The 26,890-nt window shown below is 46.4% G+C and overlaps 1 protein-coding gene across 1 annotated transcript in view; it reads right to left on the bottom strand.

Annotated features, from left to right (window-relative positions):
• The window catches only part of LOC140721708 (NACHT, LRR and PYD domains-containing protein 3-like), a 73,820-nt gene extending 47,342 nt beyond the window's left edge, over nucleotides 1-26,478 (bottom strand). The window contains exons 1-4 of the mRNA XM_073036494.1: nucleotides 26,321-26,478; nucleotides 25,998-26,165; nucleotides 6,395-6,519; nucleotides 4,094-4,308 (exon numbers count right to left, since the gene is read on the bottom strand). Coding sequence (XP_072892595.1) covers nucleotides 4,094-4,308; nucleotides 6,395-6,519; nucleotides 25,998-26,165; nucleotides 26,321-26,367 — 555 coding nt within the window. The 5' untranslated portion in view covers nucleotides 26,368-26,478. The remainder of the gene's footprint in view (nucleotides 1-4,093; nucleotides 4,309-6,394; nucleotides 6,520-25,997; nucleotides 26,166-26,320) is intronic.
• Nucleotides 26,479-26,890: the final 412 nt, after the last annotated feature.

The following is a 26,890-nucleotide window of genomic DNA, read 5'->3' as shown; positions in this document are numbered from 1 at the left end:
ACTTAATTCCCTTTGTAATAAAGGCCAACATTCTATTAGCCTTCTTCACTGCCTGCTGCACTTGCTCATTCACCTTCAGTGACTGATGAACAAGGACTCCTAGATCTCTTTGCATTTCTCCCTTACCTAACTCTACACCGTTCAGATAATAATCGCCTTCCTGTTCTTACTCCCAAAGTGGATAACCTCACAGTTATTCACATTAAACATCATCTGCCAAGTATCTGCCCACTCACCCAGCCTATCCAAGTCAACCTGAATTCTCCTAACATACTCATCACATGTCACACTGCCACCCAGCTGAGTATCATCAGTAAATTTGCTGATGTTATTCTCAATGCTTTCATCTAAATCGTTGACGTAAATCGTAAACAGCTGTGGTCCCAATACCGAGCCCTGTGGCACCCCACAAGTCACCACCTGCCATTCCGAGAAACACCCATTCACCGCTACCCTTTGCTTTCTATCTGCCAACCAGTTTTCCATCCATGTCAATGTCTTCCCCCCGATGCCCTGAGCTTTGATTTTACCCACCAATCTCCTATGTGGGACCTTATCAAATGCCTGCTGAAAATCGAGGTACATTACATCCACTGGATCTCCCCCGTCCAACTTCCTGGTTACATCCTCAAAAAATGTCTTCCTCCTCCTTCCCCAACGATCTTATTCTGGCATCTTCCACCTTACTTTCCAGCCCTGCTGAAGAGTCGCGGGCCGAACAATCAACTGTTTATTCACTTCCAAACATTCATGGCTAAAGATTTCAATTTTTATCCCCATTTAACCCTGGCATTTCGTTCCATAGACTCCTCTTCTGCCAGTCTAAGGCCATTCTCAGGTTGGTGGAGAAATACCGTTATTCAGTCCAATTAACGCCCCATCTCTATGGCCTGAACACAGTTAGGTTGAAAGGACGAGATAGGGTGGATATGGAGAGGATGTTTTCTCTGGTGGAGAAATCCAGAACTAGAGGGCACAGCCTCAGAATTGGGGAGTGACCTTTCAGAACAGAGGTAAGGAGGATTTGTTTGAGGCAGAGAGAAGTGAAGCTGTTGAATGTTTTTTCATGGACTGCGGTTGGCATGCGCCAACTCCGTGCGTATGCTTAAGGTGGAAGATGGTCCTTTCCTGATTGGTCATGAAATCAAAGGATTTGGGGAGAAGGCAGGTGTATGGGTTTGAGCGGGATCCGGGATCAGCCATGATGGAATGGCGGAGCAGACTCGATGGGATGAATGGCCTATTTCTGCTCACATGTTCTTATGTGTAAACTTCAACTGCTTATTCATTTCCATAGATTCTGTCCGACGTACTGAGACGTCGAGCATTCCAGCTTGTCCTCTTCCCCCTCCCCGAAACTTTTTGTCCTGGCGTTTTCCCCTTCGTTTTGCTGGCTGAAGCTGTGTCGGGGCCTGAAAGGTCAACTGTTTATTCATTTTGATAAATGCTGCCCGACCTGCTGAGATCCTCCAGCATTTTGTGTGTGCATCAAATTGATGCAGTCCGTCACGTGGTAAACCAACAACGCTCGAAGTTCACACCAGTATGAAGCAAAGTCATTCAGTCACCGCACACAGGATCTTCCAGTCAATGCAAATGAATAAACTTACAGAGCGCCCGCATTCATGAGATTTGATCCAACACTGACAATTGTAAATTCTGTTTTTGTTGTCCTGATGTGTCTCCTTGATGTACTTATCTGTTGAATCTTCTGAAATGAACAGCACACAAGAGGAGCATGCCACGTGACTAGATATTTTTGCATAAAACGCCAATGGATCATTGGTTATCGGATGACATTGATCTGATTTTCAGATGGACAGCAAAGGGCTGATAGGGGTCAATATTGAGGTACGTGGTGATTACCTTCCACGGGTGAGTAGGGTTAGGACATTCAGAAAGAGTGACCGGGTTCTCAAGAATACTTATGAGAAGACGGACAAGGAAATGGAAGTTCAAACATCAAAACCAATTTCATGACATATGTGACTGATGATAAATCTGAGTCTGATATGTGTCTCTATTGTCGACTGAGAGTGGAAAGGGGGCAGGGACAGTGGATTCATGGTCGAGAGGGGGCGGAACGTAAAGCGCCAGACAGGCATTCCGTAATGATCGATAAATAGTTTGTAATTAAATGTCCTTGCCTGGTATCCCATGGCTGGGTGAGGCAGCACCCGCACCAACTCCTCCCTCACACCCGGCACTACTTCCCTGCTACCTGCTACCCCTCCAGCGGAGCTCCACCCTCCCCGTACGCAACATCCTTAGATCCCGACGGATTTACAAAGACACAAGATGTACCGCAGCTGATGGAAATCTAGAGCGATGCACATGATGTGTGGGGGAGCTCGGCAGGTCAGACAGCATCTATTGGTGGGACTTCTAGCCGAGACCCATCAGAACTGGAAAGGCAGAGGGAAAGACTAGAATTGAAGATTTACTATCCCGCTCACCTCTCCGTGTTGACAAGTACCGCACTGTGAAAAACTCTCCGGCACCCTGGCTCCATATAAGTGCCCGTATATTTTGAACAGTACGGTGTATTAATGGTAATGGATGCCCATGCTACACTGCACTTAACTGTAGATTTGCACACTGTATATTTGAGATTAATGGGTAACTTCATACTTGGGTGTCGGGTGTGAGTGTGGAATAGACACCGTTAGTGTGAAGGGCTATCTAATGTAGAACCACAAAAAAAACACATACAAGTATTAAATGAATACATCTCATCAACATTGACTCGTGAGACCGACATAGTTTGGAGGGGACTGCGCTATCTGAGGCATATCAGCTCTAGAATGGATGAAGTGTTGGAGTTAGTCATGAATGTCTTCAGATCGTGGCCATCTTTAACACTGGATAATGCAATAAATAAGAGCACAGATTGTTGTGCCCTTGGTAGTGATCTTTGTGCCCAATTTTCCAAAATGTAATCTATCAAAATACTGGGAGATCGATAATATTTCGTTATATCAGGAAGCAGAGATAAACCTGGGTCCGACGGGCAGAGGAGCTTTTCAATAACGCAGAGTCAGCTAATAGATAGGATTCAGATGGTTAGGATTTACCTGCAGAGACAAGTATTGTCGCCGGCAGGGTTTCAGTTTGACAGAGTGGGCAAAGCAGTGACAGGTGGAATACAGTGTATGGAGCTGTGGGGCATGCACTTTGGGACCAAGGATTTATGTGTAGATAGGTTTTTAACGGGGGGAAATTCAGAAATAGAAGATGCATAGAAACGTATGAGCCGTTGTTCCAGCTTCCCTGAAGGCTACCTTACAGGATAATTCGTTGTAACGAAGACAAATCCAGTGCGGGCACTCACTTCAAGAGAACTCCGATTAACTGCCACAGAAAATGTGGACCCAAAGTCATTGGGTGCAGCGATGAAAATTGGTTTAATTTTTTGATTGGCGAGGGCCCTAAGTGTTTATGGGAGGAAGCAGATTGGGGTTGAGGAACAGATCACTTAGAAAGGATAGACGGAAGAGCTCGATGGATCGAATGGTCCAGTTCTGCTCCTAAGTCCTGTGGTTACCCCATGCCGTCTGAATTAACCTTCGGGTTTTCGCCTAAAGACTCACTAAAGTGCCTATTGGCGGACTCTGCCGCGTTGTGTTCATTAAACCGCTTCGATACAGATTAGAAACACGCAGGGAATTGAGAAAGGAAGGCTCCCTCCTCATAAAGTCATGCAATCACCTTTGTAATTCGACTTTTCAGATGATTAGTCGACATTGGGGAGGTATTCCCCGCACTGGTAGCCACATCACGAAGTTCATTCCCTCTTACTGAACACAAGTAACCTCGGCAGTTGAAGTCAGGATATCGATGTTGTCTGCTGAGAAGGTATTGAAGGGTGTGCCGTTGTAGAACGCAATCAGTGAACTCTCTGTGCCGGCGCTGCCTGCTCAATCTGAGTAATCCGAGAACAGGTCCGATCTGACCGCTCAGTGAATTCCGCCGGGTCTCCATAGTGACGGCAGCATTTCCGCCAGTTGGATTGTGTTGTTTCCGTCACCGAGATGCAACGGCTTTGTAGGTCATTTGACAATGAGTATTTACACTGAGGTGAGGGACTTATTACCCAAAGCGGTGCAGAGGTGAGGAGAGCTGGAATATGTGGAAAAATGAAGATTAATGTTAGGATGCATTTAAGAATTGTTAGGAGGCGGAGGTCACAGGCTTCGGGTGCCACGGGGTCTGTTGCTGTGTGGTGCCGCATTCGGGATTCTCCCGCTGACACGTTCTCCGATGGCCGCCGATTCTGTCGTGTCAAGATGGAAAACACCACCACCGCCTCTGGAAAGAATTTAAATATTTTGTTTATTGATGAATTTAAAAGTTGCCATGAGCGGATATTTCGCTGCGCTGATGAACTGCTCTCTGAACTTGGATTGAGTTACTCCATAAATAAACGTGTTTGTGCAACAACTTAATATCAACAACATCTCTCCAGTGTCTTCAAATATGTTTTCCGAATCGCTGTAATTATTTTGATTCAATCCGGCAAATATGTAATAAAGAAATTCGGCAACTGTCACCGAACAGAGGATGATGAAGCTTCCGGAGACGGTGAGAAGTAAGATCACAGACCTCCTTCTGCTCTCCATCTCCGGGTCACTGCGGTTCTCCGCTTTTCTCTGACCCTTCAGCCCCTTACGGACGCGACTAGTCACTAAAATGTGTCTGATTGTCAGAGCGTTGAGCAGGAGTATTAAAACGAACAGGAGTAATGGCGTTAGAACAGTAGAAAACCAGCAAAATCCTACCCACCCGGGATCCGTATAGTAGCCGGCCTTTGGAATAAAGTCCCAGGGTATATTGTCAATCACTTTCACAGGATAATATATAAAGAAGTAGGGCACATTTATAAAACAGAGCAGAACGCCAGTTGTTGTCAGAACCACAGCCGCAGTTTTCCCGGTGCAATACTTTGCTTTCCACTTCTGGCAACAGATGGCGACAAACCGATCAAAAGTAAAAGTGACGGTGAATCAGACAGAACAGTTTGTGAACGCCACACCCAAGGCAGAGATCGCGCTGCATACGGGGGTGATGTCCAGGAAAGTAATAATAACTGACCCGCCACAATGTAACACGAAAGATGATGATTAGTAGATCCGCCGCTGCCATGGCCACCAGGTAGCGAGTGGTGCAGGTAGAGAGGCCGCACTTTCCCCGGGACAGGATCACAATCGCAGTTAAATTCACTGGGGGAAGAGAAAAAAAGAATGAATAAATTACTGTCTTTCCGTTCCCTGAGTCACAAGACAGAGATAAGTAGGAAACTGAGAACAATGAAACTTTACAGACAACTCATTTCCGGAGTTTAAAAGGTGTAAAGCGGGAAACGCAAACGACTCTCATGAGTGCATATTGGGTGAAATCGTTGGGTACACAGTACTGACAGGGGCGCAGAGTTTCTGAAGGAGCCATTGTCAACTGGTCCCCGTGGGCGCTTTGGGGGAAATCATTCTAAATTTTAAACCATCAGGTTTTCAACTGACGTGTATTCCCTGAAAGCCTCGGCAATCTTCTCAGAGCAACTTCATTTCCACCACCTTCGTCTCCTTCTAGACTCCCCGTTGTGCAGCCGCCCAACGAGTCCCCACTTAGTTCGCTTCTTTTAACTGCTGCAATGCAAGCCGCGTTTCCTTCACCCTGCATCAAGGATCTCCATCAGAAAGCTCGATTTTCGCATTTCGATATTCTGCCTGGCTCGCTGACCTTTTCAACTACTTTACACGTTAGTGTTTAAAACACCGCAGATAATATAGGTATTTCAAAACATCTGCTTCTTCAGGAGTTGATCCAAATTGCTGCAGCAGGATTCTAAATGGTTCGATGCTATTGTTCCGGAGCGGAGTATCGCATAAGCCTTACGCCGTCTCACCTCTAATGGACCCCGCTGGTCTGGATCTTAACTCCCTCTTCACTTCACGGAACAGGACACGGAAACAAAACCTGGCACAGTAAAACGCGCTTAGACGCTTATTTCCGAAACTCCCGAGGTTTCGGGATCGAACAGACAAATGATGTCTACAACGTCAATTTATTTCCCGCGTTACCTTCAATTTCTTAAAACATGGCGCCATACTGTTAAATCTGAATTTAAACCATGTTGCGCCATTGATACGCAATAACACCGAGCAGGTTACGAGCGCGCTGGATTATCGGAGTTTACTTTGAGAGCGGGTTTCGATTGATAACTCAAAACCGCTGTCCAAGTAAACTCCGATAATCTACCGCTGCACGAACTCAGCGTTTTGTCACAATGTCTGCACCGCACTCAGTGATACACCGGCATCACAACGCTGCCGGTAAATGAATGAGTCCAAAGACCGCGCATACAGAACCGCAAATGATAGTTCGCCAAAATTCTTACCAGGGAATCCAATAACGGAAATGATCATGAAGTATATCTTTCTAACACGATAAAATATTTCGAGCATGCTGCGTGAGAATCGGCTGTCTTCCAGCCGCCCGCGATCTCGCTGAAGAAACTCTGAGCTGATGAATATCCACGATCATTCATTTATACTCGCTCCAGTACACTGAATATTCAATACTACACAAGGCTGACCTGTCTTCCAGCAGCTGGGGTAAAAATAAACATGATGCAAATGAAGTAGAATCCCATTTGTGATGAGCTGTGGATAGCTTGACACGAAATTACCAAATCCCACAGATGAAGAAATGACGATTGGAGAAGTCAGTGAATGTTCTTGTGAAACACTCTCAGCCTCATCTCTCGGTTTCATGATCGTTATTGTTGATCTTCTCCATTCCGAGACTCCACAGACTTTATCACCATAGAACAATGCTAAACTGTCATTGGGCTGCTGTGCTGACTTTGAGAATTGTCTCGGTTAAGGATCTTGTAATAGAAATAGTAAAAAGAATATGCTGTTTGTACGTGCCTGTGATAATAATGAACCTTAAACTAATGTGGCATCTAGGCTTATGTAGATCTCGAACGCATACAGACCTTTAATTAAATCGGTTATCATCTTGTCGAGAATCTCAGCTCCATCAATGAAGGTAGAATTCCTGGTGGCCAACCATTTCAAATTCTATCCTCATTCCCGCTTCGACATGTCGGTCCATCGCCTCCTGTTCTGCCGTAATGAGGCCTCTTGCAGTTTGGATGAGCTACATCTCATTTTCAGTCCAGGTAGCCTCCATTCTGAAGACATTGGCATCGAATTCCCTGACTTCCAATTTTCCCTTTACCCTTCCCTCTTCTGGTCTTCTGGTCTTTTAGCTCTTCTCCACACCGATCTCTTAACCTCCCCTCCCCGCCCCCCACCCCGTGGCCCTGCTCCTACCCTTTATCCTAGTATTCAAACCCTTCTCCTAACAAATTCTATCTTCTCCTTTGGCTTTTCCACTTATTATTTCCCAGCCACTTATTTCGTCCCCCAACCCCGTCCACCTGACCAACTATCGCCTTCTAGCTTGTCATCCCCTCCCTCCCCCAGTCCTCTTATTCTGCCTTCTTCCCACCTCTTCCCAAGCCTGATGAACCTTCGCGACCTGAAACGCCAAATGTTTGTTCATTTCCATGGATGCTGCCGGATCTGCGGAGCTCCCGCAGCATTTTGTATGTGCTGCCGCCTTCAGTAAAAGAAAGTAAGCACCCTGTCAACCTCATACATGACTGCGCAATCGACCGCCTTCTGGGCACCACTCCTTGCCGCAGCAGAATGTTCTCACCCTCTCCTTCTGAGACCCAAGCCAATAACCATTAATGACGTCATCGCCGAAGCGCCAAAGCACGGTTCCATTGGTCATCCAGATCTCCAGCCTGTGCAGGATCTGTGTCCCTGCAGTGACTAACGTGGCTTCAACAAAATCACCAGTAGGAACTTCTACTCAACCCTTTATATGAACAAATTCGAAACACACCACGGGTTCTCGCGTTCACATAAATGATACTATGGACAGTGTGCAACTTGATCAGCAGCCGCCGGGGCTGGGGTGTGGGTGGCGGGGAGGGATATGGGTGAATGGAAGACCTAGTTCATAATATCCACTGATCACTAGGACTTTTCAACATTCCAGCTGTTTCGCAAAGCTTCACTGATGAGATCATCCGAGACATGTTTCACAGATAAGTTTACATACATGGGAAACACTCATCTTCTCCAATAATGAGAAAGAAAAGGTCCGTCACTTCGCTTCGTTTCTTCAACTTCTCAGCCAACACCTAGTGATCAATTCGAAAAACATCATTTGTGTGAGATGGTGCTCGTGGATCACAACGGCGTGTTCCGGCAGCTTACAAAACTTCTAAATATTCTCTTCTCTGAACTAATCTCAGGACAATATACAGCTTGAATATTCACTTTAAGGTGTACGGTACTTTTGAACCGTGTTAATGAAACAACAATTTCACGATCCTCTGAAGGAATCGGCTGGCTTAACTCTCAAGCATACAGGTAGAGCACCTTTAAGCGGTAGAATGTACGTCATCATAGCCGTAAGAGTGGGAGGAAGGAGGGCTAAACCGTAGAGGAAAGAATCCCCTTCTACCCTTACATTTTATTAGCAAATGTACATAGCCTGGAGAACAAAAATTGAGGGCGAGATTACGGTATCAGAGGGAAATCAGAAATTTCTACGTTCCGTGTTTTGCGGAGATATGGCCTACTCCTAAAGCATCGATAAGACCCGAAGGTTTGTCCATACGCAGAATGGACTGGACCGCTGATTCTGATAAGTCAAAAGGTAAAGTTCTGTGTTTCTGAATAAACTTTTTGAGGGACTATGGCACAACAGTCTTGTCACTCTCTTGTTCCTCCGAGATGGAACTTCTGATGATTAAATGCCGACCATTCGACTTACCAAGAGAGTTCATCTTCGTGATCCTGTCTGCAGTTAACATGCCGCCAAATGTCTACGTTAAACCAGCACTCGAGAAGTTGAATGATGACATTAGCAAAGAAGAAGCAGTCTAGCTTGATTCCGTTCAAATCTTCAGTGACTTCACTCAGGCTTGTTTGGAGCTATCTTCAGAATGTTACCTGCAGCTCCAAAGGTCACAAAACAACTGAACACTGCGTTAGTAGGATTCGGAAAGCCGCATGTTTCTAGACCGTGTTTCGGGGGAAATCAGATCTGTTGCCTGTGTATCTCCTCCCTGTATTCAGGCTTGTTTGACAGAATCTCTGTCCAAATATCCTCAGAATGTTACCTGCAGCTCCAAGGGTCACAAACACACGAACAATGCGACAGTGCGGTTAGGAAGGCTACTGTTCTGAGAACGCATTTCGGGAAATCTGATTATTAGGCTGTACATCTCCTCCCTGCGTTCAGGCAGCAACACACAAGGATCCAGAGACTAGACAACAAAAAGGTGGTCGCTGGAGGCAGGGGAGCGGCTGTACGATTGCTTTGAGTCGATGAACTTGGCCGTGCTTAGGGATTTATCAGAGGATCTGAATGATCATCACCGTGGTTGTCACGGACTTTATAAAAACAGTCGTAGATGAGTGTGTCCCCACCAAGTCATCCACCGAGTCTTCCCCAATCACACTCCCTGGCTGAGCTATCAGATCCGCAATCTGCTGAGGGTCAAACCTGAATCACTGACAAACGCTCGGCAGCTGTGGCAGGCCTTGAATGCGATCACTTCCTACAAGGTGAGGCCAAGAGACACAGGTGAAAGCAAGGCATTGCTTCCACATGATTCCAATGCCCTCTAAGCTCGCTTTGACCGTCATGGAGGAAACGTTAAGAACTCCCAAACCCTAGAAGACGGTATGATGTCTGCCTCATGGCTGACATGACAGCATCGCTCAGGAAGGTGAACAGATCAAAAGCATCCGGCCCAGACTGAGCACCTGGACGAGAAAAAAAATAACCCGTGCTGATAACTGTCTGCAGCTTTCACCGATATTTTTAACCTCTCGCTTACGCGCTCTGAGTTGCCTGCCTGCTTCAAACAGGCTTTAATTATAGCGGTGCCTGAGGAGAACGTGGTCACCTGCCTCAATGACAATCGTCCAGTAGCATTTACATCCACTGTGACAAAATGCATTGAGAGTTTGTTGATGAAGCATATCAACTCCTGTCTGAGACACGACTCAGATCCGCTCCAGTTTACCTACCGTCACAGCAGGTCCACAGCAGTCTCAATTTCATTGGCTCTTCACTCAGCCAAATAACAATTACAGCACTGAAACAGAGATTGGCCCTTCTAGTCCGTGCCGAACGCTTACTCTCACCAAGTTCCACTGGCCCGCACTCAGCCCATAACCCTCCATTCCTTTCCTGTCCATATACCTATCCAATTTAACTTTAAATGACAATATCAAACCTGCCTCTACCACTTCTACTGGAAGCACAATCCACGCAGCTACCACTCTCTGAGTAAAGAAATTCTCCCTCGTGCTACCCTTAAACTTTTGCCCCCTAACTCTCAAATCATGTCCTCTTGTTTGAATCTCCCTTACTCTCAAAGGAAAAAGCCTATCCACGTCAACTCGATCTATCCAGCTCACAATTTTAAATACCTCTATCAAGTCTCCCCTCAACATTCTACGTTGAAAAGAATAAAGAAATAACTTGTTCAACCTTTCCCTGTAACTTAGGTGCTGAAACCCAGGTATCATTCTAGTAAATCTTCTCTGTACTCTCTCTATTTTGTTGACATCTTTCCTATAATTCGGTGACCAGAACTGTACACAATACTCCAAGTTTGGCCTTATCAATGCCTTGTACAATTATAACATTACATCCCAACTCCTATACTCAATGCTCTGATCTGTAAAGGCCGGCATACCAAAAGCTTTCTTCACCACCCTATCCACATGAAATACCACCTTCCGGGAACTATGCACCATTATTCCTAGATTACTCTGTTCTACTGCATTCTTCAATGCCCTACCATTGACCATGTATGTCCTATTTAGATTATTCCTACCAAAGTGTAGCACCTCACACTTATCAGCGTTAAAATCCATCTGTCATCGTTCAGCCCACTCTTCTAACTGGCCTAATTCACTCTTTGTGCTGTGTAGCTTTGAAAACCTACTTCATTATCCACAATGCCACGTACTGTAGTATCATCTGCATACCTACTAATCCAATATACCACCCCATCATCCAGATCATTAATGTATATGACAAACAACATTGGACCCAATACAGATTCCTAAGGCACACCATTAGTCACTGGCCTCCAACCTGACAAACAGTTACACATCTGTACTCTCTGGCATCTCCCATCTAGCCACTGTTGAACCCATTTTACTACTTCAATATTATACCGTACGGAACCTTGTCAAACCCTTGTCAAACAAGGTTCAAACCCTGGAACATCTGGACACCGAAGACGCATACATCAGGATGCTGTTCATCCAGTGCAGCTCAGCATTCAATATGTCATCCAACAAATATAATCAATAAGTTGCAAGAACCTGGTGTCAGAACCTTACTCTGCAATTGGATCCTCGATTTCTTCAGTAGCAGACCCCAGTCAGTTCAGATTCGCAAACAAATCGCCAGAATAGCCATCAGTACGGGTATACCGTAGGGTTGTATGCTTATTCCCTTTGCTTGATTTTTTTGTGCTTCTGTCTTTGAGGCTATGCACAGCTCCAATGTCACATTTAATTTTGCTGAAGACACCACTGTCATTGGATGAATCAAAGCTGGTCACAAATCAGCATAGAGAAGGGAGACTGAAAATCTGTCGGAGTAGTGCCAACAACTCACTCAATGTCAGCGAGGCCATGAAGCTGATTATTGACTTCAGGAAGATGAACCCGTGGATCCCTGAACCAGTCCTCATCGGAGGATCACAGGTGGAGAGGGTCATCACATGCTGTTACCATTTCAGAGGATGTGTCCCAGGTCCAGCACGTGAGTGCAATTACGAAGAAATCGTGACAGCGCTTCTACTTCCATAGAATCGGCATCTAAAACTTCGACAAACTTCTTCAGAGGTTTTCTGAAGAGCGGATTTATTGGTAGCATTATGATATGAAAATCCAAATTACTTTGAATGTAAAATCACACAAAAGGTTAGGAGATACGGCTAATTCCCTCAGGGTAATGCCGTTCACACCGTTGAGCACATCTACACGGAGCGCTGTCACAGGTGTTAGGAGAGACGCAGGCTTGTACTGTGAGTATTACTTTAAGCGCCTGAGTGAGGCGGGTCTATCACGTCAATCACCGCCTGCTGCAGAATTAAAAACATACGGAGATAGGGTGGCGGGGGGAAGGAGGAGGAGGAGGAGGAGGAGGAAGTGGAGGAGAGAGAGAGAGCGAGAGAGAGCGAGAGAGAGAGAGGGAGAGAGAGAGAGAGAGAGAGAGAGAGAGAGAGAGAGAGAGAGAGAGAGAGAGAGAGAGAGAGAGAGAGAGAGAGAGAGAGAGAGAGAGAGAGAGAGAGAGAAACGGAAAAGCTGTTTGAACCAGTTTGTTGCTGTAATCGTAAGAGCGTAAAAGGTTGGGTTGATCATCGGCACGCAGTGCACAACGGATGTGTGACTGTCAGTTTGTATCATCCATATGTGTGGATTTGCTGGAGTATCCTGTGGTATCACTTTTGTTGGCCCTTACCTGGAATCGGGGTGTTCTGTGGTAACCACTTGAAGACGATATTCCTGTGACTGTCACCTGGTGATATTTCTAAGTGGATTTCGGAACGACTCGAAGGACAGGATCTTTGGCGACTGTTATTTCGTTTTACCCGCGTGGAACCTGTAATTCTTCGTATCGGCCTTTCCCTACCTACTTCTATGTGGATTATAAATCTCTCTACCATCATTTATTCCGTGGATTACTGAACCTTATGAACTTGCCGTTTTAAGAGTTTAATAACTGTTCCTAAGCTTGATAGTTTGGAAGCCAAACACACACACACACACATATAGGTGTGTGTGTATATATATATATATATATATATATATATATATATATATATATATATATATAACTCTGTTAACTTTTGTTTATCTTGTTTAAGTTACTATATTGTAAGTAGATAATAATTAAGATAGTGGTTTTAACATTAAAACCCAACTCAGTGTATAATCTCTTGCTGCTGGTACGTTACGAAATCGTAACAAAATTGGGGGCTGGTCCACAGCTTGAACAAAATTGGAGCTTATTGATTGGTTGGTTATCGATCTGATTGGCTACTTCCCTTTGGATTGACTTTTTTGGGGGAAACCAGCAGCAATGAATATGGGGGATCTTCGTTGTGACGTTGAGGTAGATAGTCGGATTTATTTATTTCGCAATCTGAATTGCACGCCCTATAAGTACAACACAACATTATTTTTTTCCTGACGCAGCACCTTGATATACTTATGTATTCAATTGTCTGAACTGAATGGCACGCAGAGAAGAGCATTTCACTGTGTCTAGACTGACGTCGCAGTAGCAGGTTGTCAGTTCTGGGATGAAACTGATCAATTTGTCAAATGGACAATGAAGGGCAGACAGGGATCAATATTAAGGTACGGGCTAATTGCCATTTATGGGTGAGTAGGGCTGAGATATTCGCAATGAGTGTCGGGGTTCTCGAGAGAGTTGATGTAGAGGAAAACAAGGAGATGGAAGTTCAAGCACCAGTGAAGGTATACAAGCAGATTGATAACGTGGTGTTCAATACGTTCCGAATACCTCCCTTTACTGATGGGAAAGGTCATGATGCAATTGTATATAGCATTGGCCTGATTAGAGTATCATGCTGTTCCTGCTCCCCATAAGAAATGTATGTAATCTCAGTGGAGCCTATGGCCAGGGGTTTCACCAGTCAGTTGCCGAACGTGGGCATTTCAGGTTATCAGCGGATAATCTGCCTATAGCCTCCTTCAAGCGGAGGAGTGGGAGTTATTTCATTCAGAAGTTCAAACGTTATTAGAGACATACAGGTTTTCGGTAGTGGGAACCTATTCTCCATATCAGATGCATCTATAGCGAAGGGCAAAGGCAAAGGTTGAGTGGAAGTTCAGTTTTAGCGTAAGTTAGTGTAAGGTGTTCACTTTCCTCGTTTCAGTTTGATGTAAGGGATCGACCCAGCGATTTAGTTGCATAATTGTTGACCAAGACTACTGCACCTTCAGTGTTCACAAAGATGCCTCCACTACATTAGATAGAAAGAGAATAAAACAGCAGCAACCGTATTTAGTTGCTCGGACTACGGGATACATCCTCACGGTCACGTGGTTGATTTGAGCTCCCTGTTTCGTCACACTGTGCTGCTTACGGCACTGATATTCAGACCTGTTTTCTCTGACTGGGGCTTTCTCCGCTGCCATCGGGAGGTAGGACACAGAAGAAAGGAGCAACATCTGTTTTTCCAGTTGGACACCTTACAGCAATAGGGAATGAACGGTGATTTAATTCGTTTCCTACACTGGCCGAACTGTCCCTCATTGTTTCTATGCTGATGCCCATGTCCCTTTCTCGCCCCGGTACGATAAAAATCTAAAGAGCGGCCGATATGTCCCGCTACAGAGAGACAGAATAGAGCCCCATGTTCTAATTTATCTTTCACCGCCCGGCAAACTCAGCGCTGGAAAATGGCACAGCGTGGCAAAAAAACAAATATCTTTATTTGTTTATTTCCACTGTGCTTGCCTGGTTCCTGTTTACTGAGATTTAGATTATTGTTCTTTTTGGACACCATAACGATCTCCCTATCAGTCTCGGTGTCGATCCATCCATCTATCTAGCCATCCATCTGTCTATCTACCTGCCAATTAGACTTTCTGTCTGACTGTCCCCTACCCGCCGGGTTCCCTGCTTCTCTGTCAAACTATACATCTGCGGCCGTGCCAGATATTGCGAAATCGTTTGAACGGATGTTACAAGATTGACAATAAGAAAGAGTTTTGGACGTGGAAATGCCTCTTTTCTCAGTTTCACTGAAGAATGGGAAGGGGGGGCGAACATCAAAGGAAGATGATGGGAGGGTGAGAGAAGGAAATGGGAGTCGGGCTGGTAAAGGAAAATGGTAGAAGGGTGTAATTATCAAAAGTTCGAGAAGGCTCTGTCACTTTATCTCCAAACCTGCACATCACCTCCCTCCGGTGCCTCTTCTCCTTCCCTTTCTTGCAAGGCCTTCTGTCAGAATCCTATCAGATTCTCCCTTCTCCAGTCCTTTAACAAACCGACCTCCCAGCTCTTTGCTTCACCACTCCCCCCTCCTGATTTCACCTGATTAATTCCATTTACCTCTTCCTCTCCTCCACCATTTCTACCGCTGACTTTTAATGTCTTACTTCCAGTCCAGAAGACGGGTCTCGACCCGAAACGTCGCCTATACTCAGGCAGTAGTGATAGGAGACTCTATAGTAGTGGTCAGACAGGTGATTCTGTGGACGCAGGAAGGAAACTCGGATGGTAGTTTGCCTCCCAGGTGCCAGGGTCCGGGATGATTCAGATCGCATCCAAGATATCCTGCAGTGGGAGGGAGAACAGCCAGAGGTCGTGGTACATATTGGTACCAATGACAGAGGTAGGAAAAGGGAAGATATCCTGAAAAAAGACTATAGGGAGTTTGGATGCAAATTGAGAAGAAGGACACCAAAGGTAGTAATCTCGGGATTACTGTTTGTGCCACGCGACATTGAGAATAGGAATAGAAAGAGGTGAAGGATAAATGTGTGGTTGAGGCATTGAAGCAGGGGGCAGGGATTCAGATTTCTGGATCATTCGGACCTCTTTTGGGGCAGGTGTGACCTGTACAAAAAAGCATGGGCGGCACTTGAATCCCAGGGGGACCAATATCCTGGCGGGGAGGTTTGCAAAGGCTACTGGGGAGAGTGTAAACTAGAATTGCTGGGGGTGGGAACGGAACTGAAGAGACAGGGGAAGAGGAGGTTGGCTCACAAATAGAGAAAGCATTGTAGATAGTGCGAGAGGAAGGATAGGCAGGTGATAGAGAAGGGACGCGCTCAGACCGACGCTTTGAGATGTGCCTATTTTAATGCAAGGAGTGTTGTGAACAAAGCGGATGAGAGAGTGTGGATCGGTACTTGGAGATATGATGTGGTGGCCATTACAGAGACTTGGCTGGCTCAGGCACAGGAATGGTTACTTCAAGTGCCGGGTTTTAGATATTTCAAAAAGGATAGGGAGGGAGGCAAAAGAGGTGGAGGTGTGATACTTATGATCAGAGTTAGTGTTACAGCTGCAGAAAAAGTGGACGCCATGGAGGGATTGTCTGCGGAGTCTCTGTGGATGGAGGTTAGGAACAGCAAGGGGTCAATAACTTTACTGGGTGTTTTTATAGGCCGCCCAATAGTAACAGGTATATGGAGGAGCAGATAGGGAAACAGATCCTGGAAAGGGGCAATGGTAACAGAAACACGAGGAAATCGGCAGATGCTGGAAATTTAAGCAGGAGAAGGGGGTCATCGTTGGGGGTGGGAGCAGCCTCCAACTGCGACTCCACACATGCTTCGATTGTGACTCCCGTCTGCCCTTCCACCACCAGCTCTACAATCCCGTCTCCCTCAGATCCCACCGTTAACCGCTGGAACCTCGAAGGCTCCATCTTCCTTTCACCCCAACCCTCCCCTCTCCAATTACTCAACTAGCCTCCATCCCCCCCCCCCCCTTTGATCCCGGCTCTCATCCGTGCCGGGTCTTTGCCATCCCCTCCGACTTTCCACTCTCTGAGGCAGAGCGCTCTGTCCTCAGTAAGGGCCTCACCTTCGTCCCCCTTCGCCCACACCTCAGCGAGTTCCACGTAAGCCATGACGCTGAACTCTTCTTCCGCTTCTTCCGACTCCGAGCATACATCTTTGGCAAGGACTCTCCCATCCCCACCGATGACCCGTCTTCAACCCCCCTCCTCTGCATAGACACCCCACTCTGGTCTTCTGCCTGCTCTGGATTTCTTTATTGCTAACTGCCGACGGAACATCAACCGTCTCGACTTCACCACTTGACTACACCTTGTTCCAATTCCAACCTCACTCCTTCCGAACACTCTGCTGTCCACTCCCTCCGCACCAATCCCAATCTTACTATAAAACCCGCTGACAAAGGGGGCGCTGTTGCGGTCTGGCGTACTGACCTCTACCCGGTCGAGGCACAGCGGCAACTCGCTAATACCTCCTCTTATTTACCCCTCGGTCATAACCCCACTAAGGAGCACCAGGCCACTGTCTCCCACACCATTACCAACCTTACCAGCTCTGGGGATCTCCCATCTACTGCCACCAACCTTATAGTTCCCACAACCCGCACTTCCCGTTTCTACCTCCTACCCAAGATCCACAAACCTGCCTGTCCAGGTAGACCCATAGTCTCAGCTTGCTCCTACACCACCGAACTAATTTCTGCATACCTCGACACTGTTTTATCCCCCTTTGTTCAATCCTTCCTCACCTATGTTCGTGACACTTCTCACGATCTGATTTTTTTTTAATGATTTTAAGTTCCCTGGCCCCCACCGCCTTATTTTCACCATGGACGTCCAGTCCCTCTATACCTCCATCCCCCACCAGGAAGGTCTCAAAGCTCTCCGCTTCTGTTTGGATCCCAGACCTAACCAATTCCCCTCCACCACCACTCTCCTCCGTCTAGCGGAATTAGTTCTTACACTCAATAATTTCACTTTTGGCTCCTCCCACTTCCTCCAAACCAAGGGTGTAGCCATGGGCACCCGCATGGGTCCCAGTTATGCCTGCCTTTTTGGTGGCTTTGTGGAACAGTCCATGTTCCAAGTCTATACGGGTATCCGTCCCCCTCTTTTCCTTCGCTACATCGACAACTGCATTGGCGCTGCCTCCTGCACGCATGCTGAGCTCGTTGACTTCATTAACTTTGCCTCCAACTTTCTCCCTGCCCTCAAATTTACCTTTTCCGTTTCCGACACGTCCCTTCCCTTTTTGATCTTTCTGTCTCTATCTCTGGAGACGGCTTATCTACTGATATCTACTATAAGACTACGGACTCTCAGAGCTACCTGGACTATTATTCTTCCCACCCTGTCTCTTGCAAAAATGCTATCCCCTTCTCGCAATTCCTCCGTCTCCGCCGCATCTGCTCTCAGGATGAGGCTTTTTATTCCAGGACGAAGGAGAATTCTTCCTTTCTTAAAGAAAGTGTCTTCCCTTCCTCCACCATCAACTCTGCCCTCAATCGCATCTCTCCCATTTCACGCATATCTGCTCTCACACCATCCTCTCGCCACCCCACTAGGGATATGGTTCCCCTTGTCATCACCTACCACCCCACCAGCCTCCGGGTCCGACATATAATTCTCCGTAACTTCCGACACTTCCAACGGGATCCCACTAACAAGCACATCTTTCCCTCCTGCCCCACTCTTTCTGCTTTCTGCAGGGATCGCTCCCTACGGAGCTCCCTTGTCCATTCGTCGTCCCCCCCCATCCTTTCCCACCGATCACCCTCTTGGCACTTATCGTTGTAAACAGAACAAGTGCTACACCTTCCCTCACACTTCCTCCCTCACCACCATTCAGGGCCCCAGACAGTCCTTCCAGGTGAGGCGACACTTCACCTGTGAGACGGCTGGTGTGGTATAATGCTTCTGGTACTCCCGGTGTGGCCTTTTATATATTGGTGAGACCCGACGCGACTGGGAGACCGTTTCGCTTAACACCTACGCTCTATCGGCCAGAGAAAGCAGGATCTCCCAGTGGCCACACATTTTAATTCCACGTCCCATTCCCATTCTGATACGTCTATCCATGGCTTCTCTACTGTCAAAAAGAAACCACACTCAGGTTGGAGGAATAACATCTTATATTCCGTCTGGGTAGCCTCCGACCTGAAGGCATGAACATTCATTTCTCTAACTTCGGTTAATGCCCCTCCTCCCCTTCTTACCCCATCCCAAATTTATTTATTTATTCCCGCCACTTTTTTTCCTCTATCTCTGCCCTCCCTAACAATCACTCCTTGTTTGTTCTCCATCTCCCTCTGGTGCTCCCCTCCCCCTTTCTTTCCTCCTAGGCCTCCTGACTCATGATCCTTTCCCTTCTCCAGCTCTGTATCTCTTTTCCCACTCACCTTTCCAGCTCTTAGCTTCACCCTCCCCTTCCTGCCTTCTAGCATTTCGGATTTCCCCCTGCCCCACCTACTTTCAAATCTTACTTTCCTTTCTTTCAGATTGTCCTTACGAAGGGTCTCGGCCCAAAACCTCCACTGTACTTCTTCCTGTAGGTACTACGTGGCCTGCTGCGTTCTACCAGCATCGTGTGTGTGTTGCTTGAATTTCCAGCATATGCAGATTTCCTCGTGTTTGCAGTACTCCAATTGGGATCTGTACAGGGTCCTATATGGCTGCAATATTACCTGTCGGCTCCTAAATTCAATACCACGATTGATTAAGGCTAATAAACCTTACGCCTTCTTAACCACTGAGTCAAACTGTGCAGCTTTGAGACTCTTATGGACTCGGACTCAGACCCCAAGATCCCTCTGATCTTCCACACTGTCAAAAGTCTTACCATTAATACTATATTCTGCCATCATATTTGACCTACCAAAATGAACCACTTCACATTTATCTGGATTTAATTCCATCTGCCACTTCTCAGCCCAGTTTTGCATCCTATCAATGTCTCGCTATAACCTCTGGCATCCGTCCACACTATCCACAACAACTCCAAGCTTAGTGATATCAGCAAACTTACTAACCCATCCCTCCACCTCCTCATCCAGGTCATTTATAAAAATCACGAAGAGTAGGAGTCCCAGAATAAATCCTTGAGGCCCTCCACTGGCAACCTTCCTCCATGCAGAATATGACCCGTCTACAACCACTCTTTGCCTTCCGTGGACAAGCCAGTTCTTGATCCACAAAGCAATGTCACCCTGGATCCCATGCCTCCTTACTTTCTAAATAAGCCTTGCATGGGGTACCTATCAAATGCCTTGCTGAAATCCAAATACACTACTTCTACTGCTCTTCTTTCATCAATATGTTTAGTCACGTCCTCAAAATAATTCAATCAGGCTTGTAAGGCACGAACTGCTTTTGACAAAGTCGTGCTGACTATTCCCAATCATATTATACCTCTCCAAATGTTCATAAATCCTGCCTCTCAGGAACATCTCCATTAACTTACCAACCACTAAGATAAGACTCACTGGTCTATAATTTCCAAGTCTATCTCTACTTCCTTTCTCGAATAAAGGAACAACATTCGCAACTCTCCAATCCTCTGGAACCTCTCCCGTCCCTAGTGATTGCCTTAGCAATCTCCTCTCTCGCCTCTTACAGTATCCTGGGGTACTTTCCATCTCCTCCGTTCCGGCGACTTATCCAACTTGATGTTTTCCAAAAGCTCCAGCACATCCTTTTTCTTAATATCTACATGCTCAAGCTTTTCAATCTGCTGCAAGTCTTCACTATTATCACGAAGAGCCTTTTCCACAGTGAATACTGAAGTAAAGTATTCATTAAGTACCTCTGCTGTTTTCTCCGTTTCCATACACACTTTCCCACTGTCACATTTGATAGGCCCTATTCTTTCACGTCTTATCCTCCTGCTGTTCACATTCTTGTAGAATGCCTTGCGGTTTTCCTTAATCCTGTCCGCCAAGGCCTTCTCATGGCCCCTTCTGGCTCTCCTAATTTGCTTCTGAAGCTGCCTCCTGTTAGCCTTATAATCTTCTAGATCTGTAGCATTAATTAGCTCGCTGAACCTTTCGTAAACTCTTCTTTTCATCTTGACCAGGTTTATTACAGCCTTTGTGCTCCACGGTTCCTGCACCCTACCATAACATCCCTGTCTCATTGGAACGTTCCTATGCAGAACTTCACACAAATATTCCCTGAACATTTGCCACATTTCTTCCGTACTTTTCCATGAGAACATCTGTTTCCAATTTAAGCTTCCAATTTTCCTGACTGATAGCTTCACAATTCCCCTTAGTCCAATTGAACGCTTTTCTGACTTGTCTGTTCCAATCTCTCTCCAAAGCTATGGTAAAAGAGATAGAATTATGATCACTATCTTCAAAATTCTCTCCCACTGAGAGATCTGACAGTTGACCAGGTTTATTTCCCAATACCAAATCAAGTACAGCCTCTCCTCTTGTAGGCTTATCTACATATTGTGTCAAGAAAACTTCCTGAGCACACCTAATAAACTCTACCCCATCTATACCCTTTGCTGTAGGGAGATACTAATCAATATTTGGGAAATTAAAATCTCCCAACACGACAACTCTGTTATTATTACACCTTTCCAGGATCTGTTTCCCTGTCTACTTCTCCATATACCTGCTACTATTGAGCGGCCGATAAAAACACCCAGTAAAGTTATTGACCCCTTTCTGTTCCTAATCGCCACCCACAGAGACTCCGTACACAATCCCTTCATGACTTCTACCTTTCCTGCAACCGTGACACTATCTCTGATCAACAGTACCACGCCCGCACCTCTTTTGCCTCCCTCCCTGTCCTTCCTGAAACATGTAAAAACTTGAAGTAACTATTCCTGTCCCTGAGCCATCCAGATCTCTGTAATGGCCACCACATCATATCTCCAAGTACTGATCCACGCTGTGAGCTCATCCGCTTTATACATAACACTCCTTGCGTTAAAATATACATCTCAAACCTTCGGTCCCTTCTCTATCACCTACCTATCCTCCTTCACACTCTGTCTCAGATCTTTCTCTATTTGAAAGCCAGACGCCTCTTCCCCAGTTTGGCACCTGAGAACATTTTTATCACATACAAACCTTTGATTTCTGTCTATACCAGCAGTTCTCGCAAGAACCTTTATCCTCCTCCACCTCACCAACTGTTCTAACACTCTGGTTCCCCTCACCCTGCAAATCTAGTTTAAACACCGCCAGAGCAGCACTAGCTAACCTGCCTACAAAGATGTTAGACCCCTTCCAGTTCAGGTGCAAACCGTCCCGTCGGAACAGGTCCCACCTTCCCTGGAAGGAAGCCCAATTGGCCAGAATCATTAAGCCCTCCCTGCTGCTCCATCTCCTTAGCCAAGTGTTTAGCTGTATTATCTTCCTACTTCTAGCCTCACTAGCACGTGGCACGGGGAACAATCCTGAGATTGCAACTCTGGAGGTCCTGTCCTTCAACTTTGTACCTAACTCCCTAAACTCTCTTTGCAGGATCTCCTCCTTCTTCCTATCCACGTCATTGGTCCCTACATGGACAACATCCGGCTGCTCGCCCTCCCTCTTGAGAATACTGAGAACTCGATCCGAGACATCGTGGACCCTGGCACCAGGGAGGCAACAGACCATCCGAGATTATCGATCTCTCCCACAGAACCTCTTATCTGTCCCCCTAACTATCGTATCCCCTATCACTACTGCTCTCCTCTTTTCCCTCCTTCCTTTCTGAGCTGAGTGTCTAGTCTCGGTGCCAGAAACGCGGCCACTACAACTTGTCCCTGGTAGGTCGGCTCCACCAACAGTATCCAAAACGGTATACTTATTTTTGATGGGAACGGCCACAGGAGTGATCTGCTCTTCCTGTCTATTCCCCTTCCCTGTCCTGAGTCATCCATCTACCTGCCTCCTGACTTTTAGGGGTGACTATATCTCTGAAACTGCTGACTATTTCTGTCTCTGCCTCGCAAATGATCAGAAGTTCATCCAGGTCCAGCCCCATTTCCCTAACTCGGTTTGTCAGGAGCTGCAGCTGGATGCACCTTTTACATGTGTAGTCATCAGGGACGGCTGTGCTCGCCCTGACTTCCTAAATACTGCAAACGGAGCACTCGACTGCTCTAACTGCTGCCTCCATTACCTACTTCTAAGCTAATTAGATTAATTAAAGGTCTTTACCCAGCCTTACCTCACTGGGACCAAGCTCGTCCTCAGCCTCTGCTCACTCATTCCCACTGTAACAGCGGTATATACATACAGCGACCAGTATCTCTCAGACTCACTCTCTCAGGAGTATATAAATAAACTGATCAGTGTCTCTCAGTCCTCCTCTCACAGGGACGTATTTATACACTCAACACGTACAAACAAGCTGGATGAACTCAGCAGGTTGGGCAGCATCCGTTGAAATGAGCGGTCAACGTTTCGGGCCGAGACCATTCATCAAGACTGAAGAACGAGGGGGCAGGGGCCCTATAAAGAAATTGGGGGAGGGTGGAAGGTGCCAGGTGAAAAGCCAATCAGAAGAAAGATCAAGAGGTGGGGGAGGGGAAGCAGGAAGGGGTTAGGCAGGAGAGGTGAAGAAGGAATGTAAGGGGAAAGCACTATGGGTAGTAGAAGAAGGCAGAATCATGAGAGAGGTGATAGCCAGCTAGAAGAGGAGGCAGAGTGAAAGTGGGATAGGGGAAGGGAGAGGGAGGGCTCTCTGTCCACTCTCTCAGGGTCATATCCACACACTGGCCTGTGTCTCTCACTCTCACTGTCTCAGAGTTATATCCATAAACTGGCCTGTTTCTGTCAGCCCCACTCTCTCAGGGCTACTCAATAGTTTGGCGTATTTTACCCATGAACCACTATGCCGAATCCATTACTTCTTGTAGGATTTTCGGTTCAATTCCATTGCTGTTTCCGTAGCAAGCCGTGATGCAGCCAGTCAACACAGTCTCTACTACACACCAGATTTCTGAAAGAGTAGCTAAAGAGATCGCGGAGGCATCACTGGTGTCCTTTGTGAACTACTCGAATCTGAAATGGTTCCTGTGGACTGGAAATTACACATGTCACGCCACTCCTTGAGAAAGGAAGGAGGCAAAAATAGGAAAGTGTCGGCCAATTAGTCTTACTTCATGGTTAGGAAACTGTTGGAGTATGAGGTGTCCGGATACATGAAAAAGTAGGGCAAAGTCTGCATAGGTTCCGTAATGAGAAATCTGTTGCAATTTTTTGAGAATGTAACAATCAGCATCAACAAAGGAGAGTCAGTGGATATGGTTTACTTGTTTTTTCAGAGGGTATTTGACAAGGTGCTGCACATGAGGCTACTTAATGAGATAAGGGCCGGTTGATTTTCAGGAAAGATGCTACCATGGAGAATTTACAAAACTCTAGTTAGTCTGTAATTAACTCTGGTGGCCCAATCAGAGGAAAGACATCGAGGCTTTGCGAAGGATACAGCCGGCGCGAACCAGGATGCCTCCTGGATTAGAGAGCATGCACTATACTGAGAGTTTTGACAAACTGGGGTTGTTTTCTCTGGAGCGGGAAAGGCTAAGTGTAGATCTGCTGAATTTTATACAATTTATGAGAGACATTGATATACCAGACAGACAGTATTTTCCCCACGGTTGAAATGCCAAATAACAGAGGACTCATTTTAAAGGTGAGATGGGGGTAATTCCAAAGGACATGTGAGGTGCAGGGTTTTGTTTTTTACACAGACTGCTGGTGTGAGGTGGTGGTAGAGGCAGATTCATTGGGAACCTTTAAGAGATGTTAAAATAGGCAAGGTTACGGTGTGGAAAAAGATTTCGGGGGATATTTTATTTCTACAAAAAGATGCATGTGTCTGGAAGCACTGCGGAGATTGGTGATTGAGGCAGATACATTCAAGACATTTAAGGGACTATCAGATAGGCAAAGGGATGGCAGAAAAGACGGGGTTTAGGCTGTGTTGTGTTTAAGACGTGGACAGCGTTTGGGAGCGTGGTGTGGAGGGGAACAAAGCGCGGTAGCGAGAGCGAGGAAAGAGTGGGGGCGGGAACAAAGAAAGTGTGAGGGGGCAGGGGCGAGAAAAGCGCGGGATCAGCGTGGGTGCTATGGGGGTTACGTGATCCTGGGTAGCAAACCTCCCTCCGCCTCAGCTGTGCCTCTGCGAGAAGCTCTGGATCGCTGTGGGTGATGGGGTTCCCGAGCAAACTCAAATCAAGTCCAACACAAATCAAGTTACAGCAGTTTATTGATTTCATCATAATAATAGTCATCCGTTAGTCTCATGAGACCATGGATTTGCGCCTTGGAAGGTTTCTTTTCCAGGGTTTTTTGATGGGAGACCTGGCTGCAAGCCGTCCCCTCTCCACGCCACCGATGTTGTCCAAGGGAAGGGCACTAGGCCCCGGTGCCACAGAGCAATGTGTTAAGTGCCTTGCTCAAGGACACAAACACGCTGCCTCAGCTGAGGCTCGAAACAGTGACCTTCAGGTTACTAGTCTGATGCCTTGCCCACTAGGCCACGCGCCAACACACATGACAAATGTAAATGTAAATTAAACAACGTGTAACCTGCTAACTTGCGGAAATAAATAAGCTGTTCCTGATTCACTCAAGAGTCACACACAATTAACTGACCAGTAACAACGAGTAACAGATTGAATAATCAGTCCCGTTTCTCACCATCACTCCGCTTCAGGAAACCGATGATTATAAAATCACATCTCAGGACAGTGTCCGAGATCGCTGCAGTTCTAGGGTCGCTACCAAGGTATTTATCAATTTAACATCATTACGTCGGCCAGACTTCTAAATGTATTGTCCTCAGCATAGTAAGCAAAAGTGTTCTCTCTCAGGATAATCCCATCCCAGACACTGGTGTCCCAGACTGAGCCCCGCCTCTTCTATCTGTGTATTTCCCCAAGGCCTCACTTAAATGAACTCTCGGACCGGGACATCCAGCAGAAATGGCGCCGCTGGGCACAAAGCGGAATTACATGCCTGCGGTAACATCTCCAACATCAGAGAGTGCTTCGTTGGAAACGTGACCCGTTAGAACCATTGGGAATTAAACCTGAAACATTGTCGTTAAAGGGGATGGTGAGGAATCGACCAAAATGTCCCCATCCCTTGGGTGGGGTTGTTCACACATTCAGATGTTCACAAGTTCACTGTCAGTCCAGGTTTGAGTTCCTGCAGAGACTTCAGTTCCATCTCCCCAGTCTCACTGAAGTGATTTCTCCACAGCCTGAAACAGAGGGAAGAATACAGGGAAATAAACAAATAATACAACAGTGACTGTAACAGCGGGCTGGGGTTAATATTTCAACAACGCTGACAAACAAATATCACTGGTGAACCCGCGGATCCACTGATATTTTATCACACTGAGCATTAACAAGAATACTCACTCAATATAAGCCAGACTTGGGACGGCCAGTATTAGGCGACGGAGAGCAGGGACAGATCGGTCCGTGAGCGAGTTTAATCTCAGGTCCAGCTCCGTCAGTGATTGGTTTGTACTGAGAGCCGAGACAAGATCCTCGGCACCAGAATCCGTGAGACCAACTTTCCACAGCCTGGAGATGAGAGAGAGTGAGGGTGAAGGACACAGAGAGACAGGACACAATACAAATCCCTAGTGCTTATCTGTAACACAATTACTGATCATATCAATGTCAAATGTCAGACTCGCAGTGACTGTAAACACAAACTCCCACAGTCTAGTACTTACCACAGTTTCTGTATTTTACACTCCGGGTTTCCAAGAGCCTCAGCCATCAGGTTCACTCCTGAATCTCCCAGTTTATTAGGTGCAGCTCTGTAAGTGTACAGTTTGCACTGAGAGTGGAGGCGAGATCCTCGGCACCAGAACCTGTGAGGCCAACATCGTTCAGCCTGGGGTTGAGAGAGAGTGAGAGTGAAGGACACACAGACAGGAGACATCGGAAATCCCCAGTGTTTATCAGTAACACAATTACTGATCAGCTTGATGTTCAATTTCTGACACCCAGTAACTGTAAACACAATCTCCAACAGTCTGGTACTTACCGCAGTTTCTGTATTTTACACTCCGGGTTCCTCAGAGCCGTAGACACCAGTTTCACTCCTGAATCTCCCAGGTCATTACCCCCAAGTCTAAACGCAAAGAGAAAAACTAATGAACAAAGAGATTGAAACCGTGGGTATGAGGGAATATCTGTCATTCGGATATTTCTGGAAACATGAAACGCTTCAGTATATCACTGATTGGGATTCCCACTACTGTCAAATTTCACTACTGAATGCCAGTAATTTACTGTCA

Source organism: Hemitrygon akajei, unplaced genomic scaffold (assembly GCF_048418815.1).
Source record: "Hemitrygon akajei unplaced genomic scaffold, sHemAka1.3 Scf000060, whole genome shotgun sequence".
NCBI lineage: Eukaryota > Metazoa > Chordata > Chondrichthyes > Myliobatiformes > Dasyatidae > Hemitrygon > Hemitrygon akajei.
This window is presented reverse-complemented; position numbering and strand designations above follow the sequence as displayed.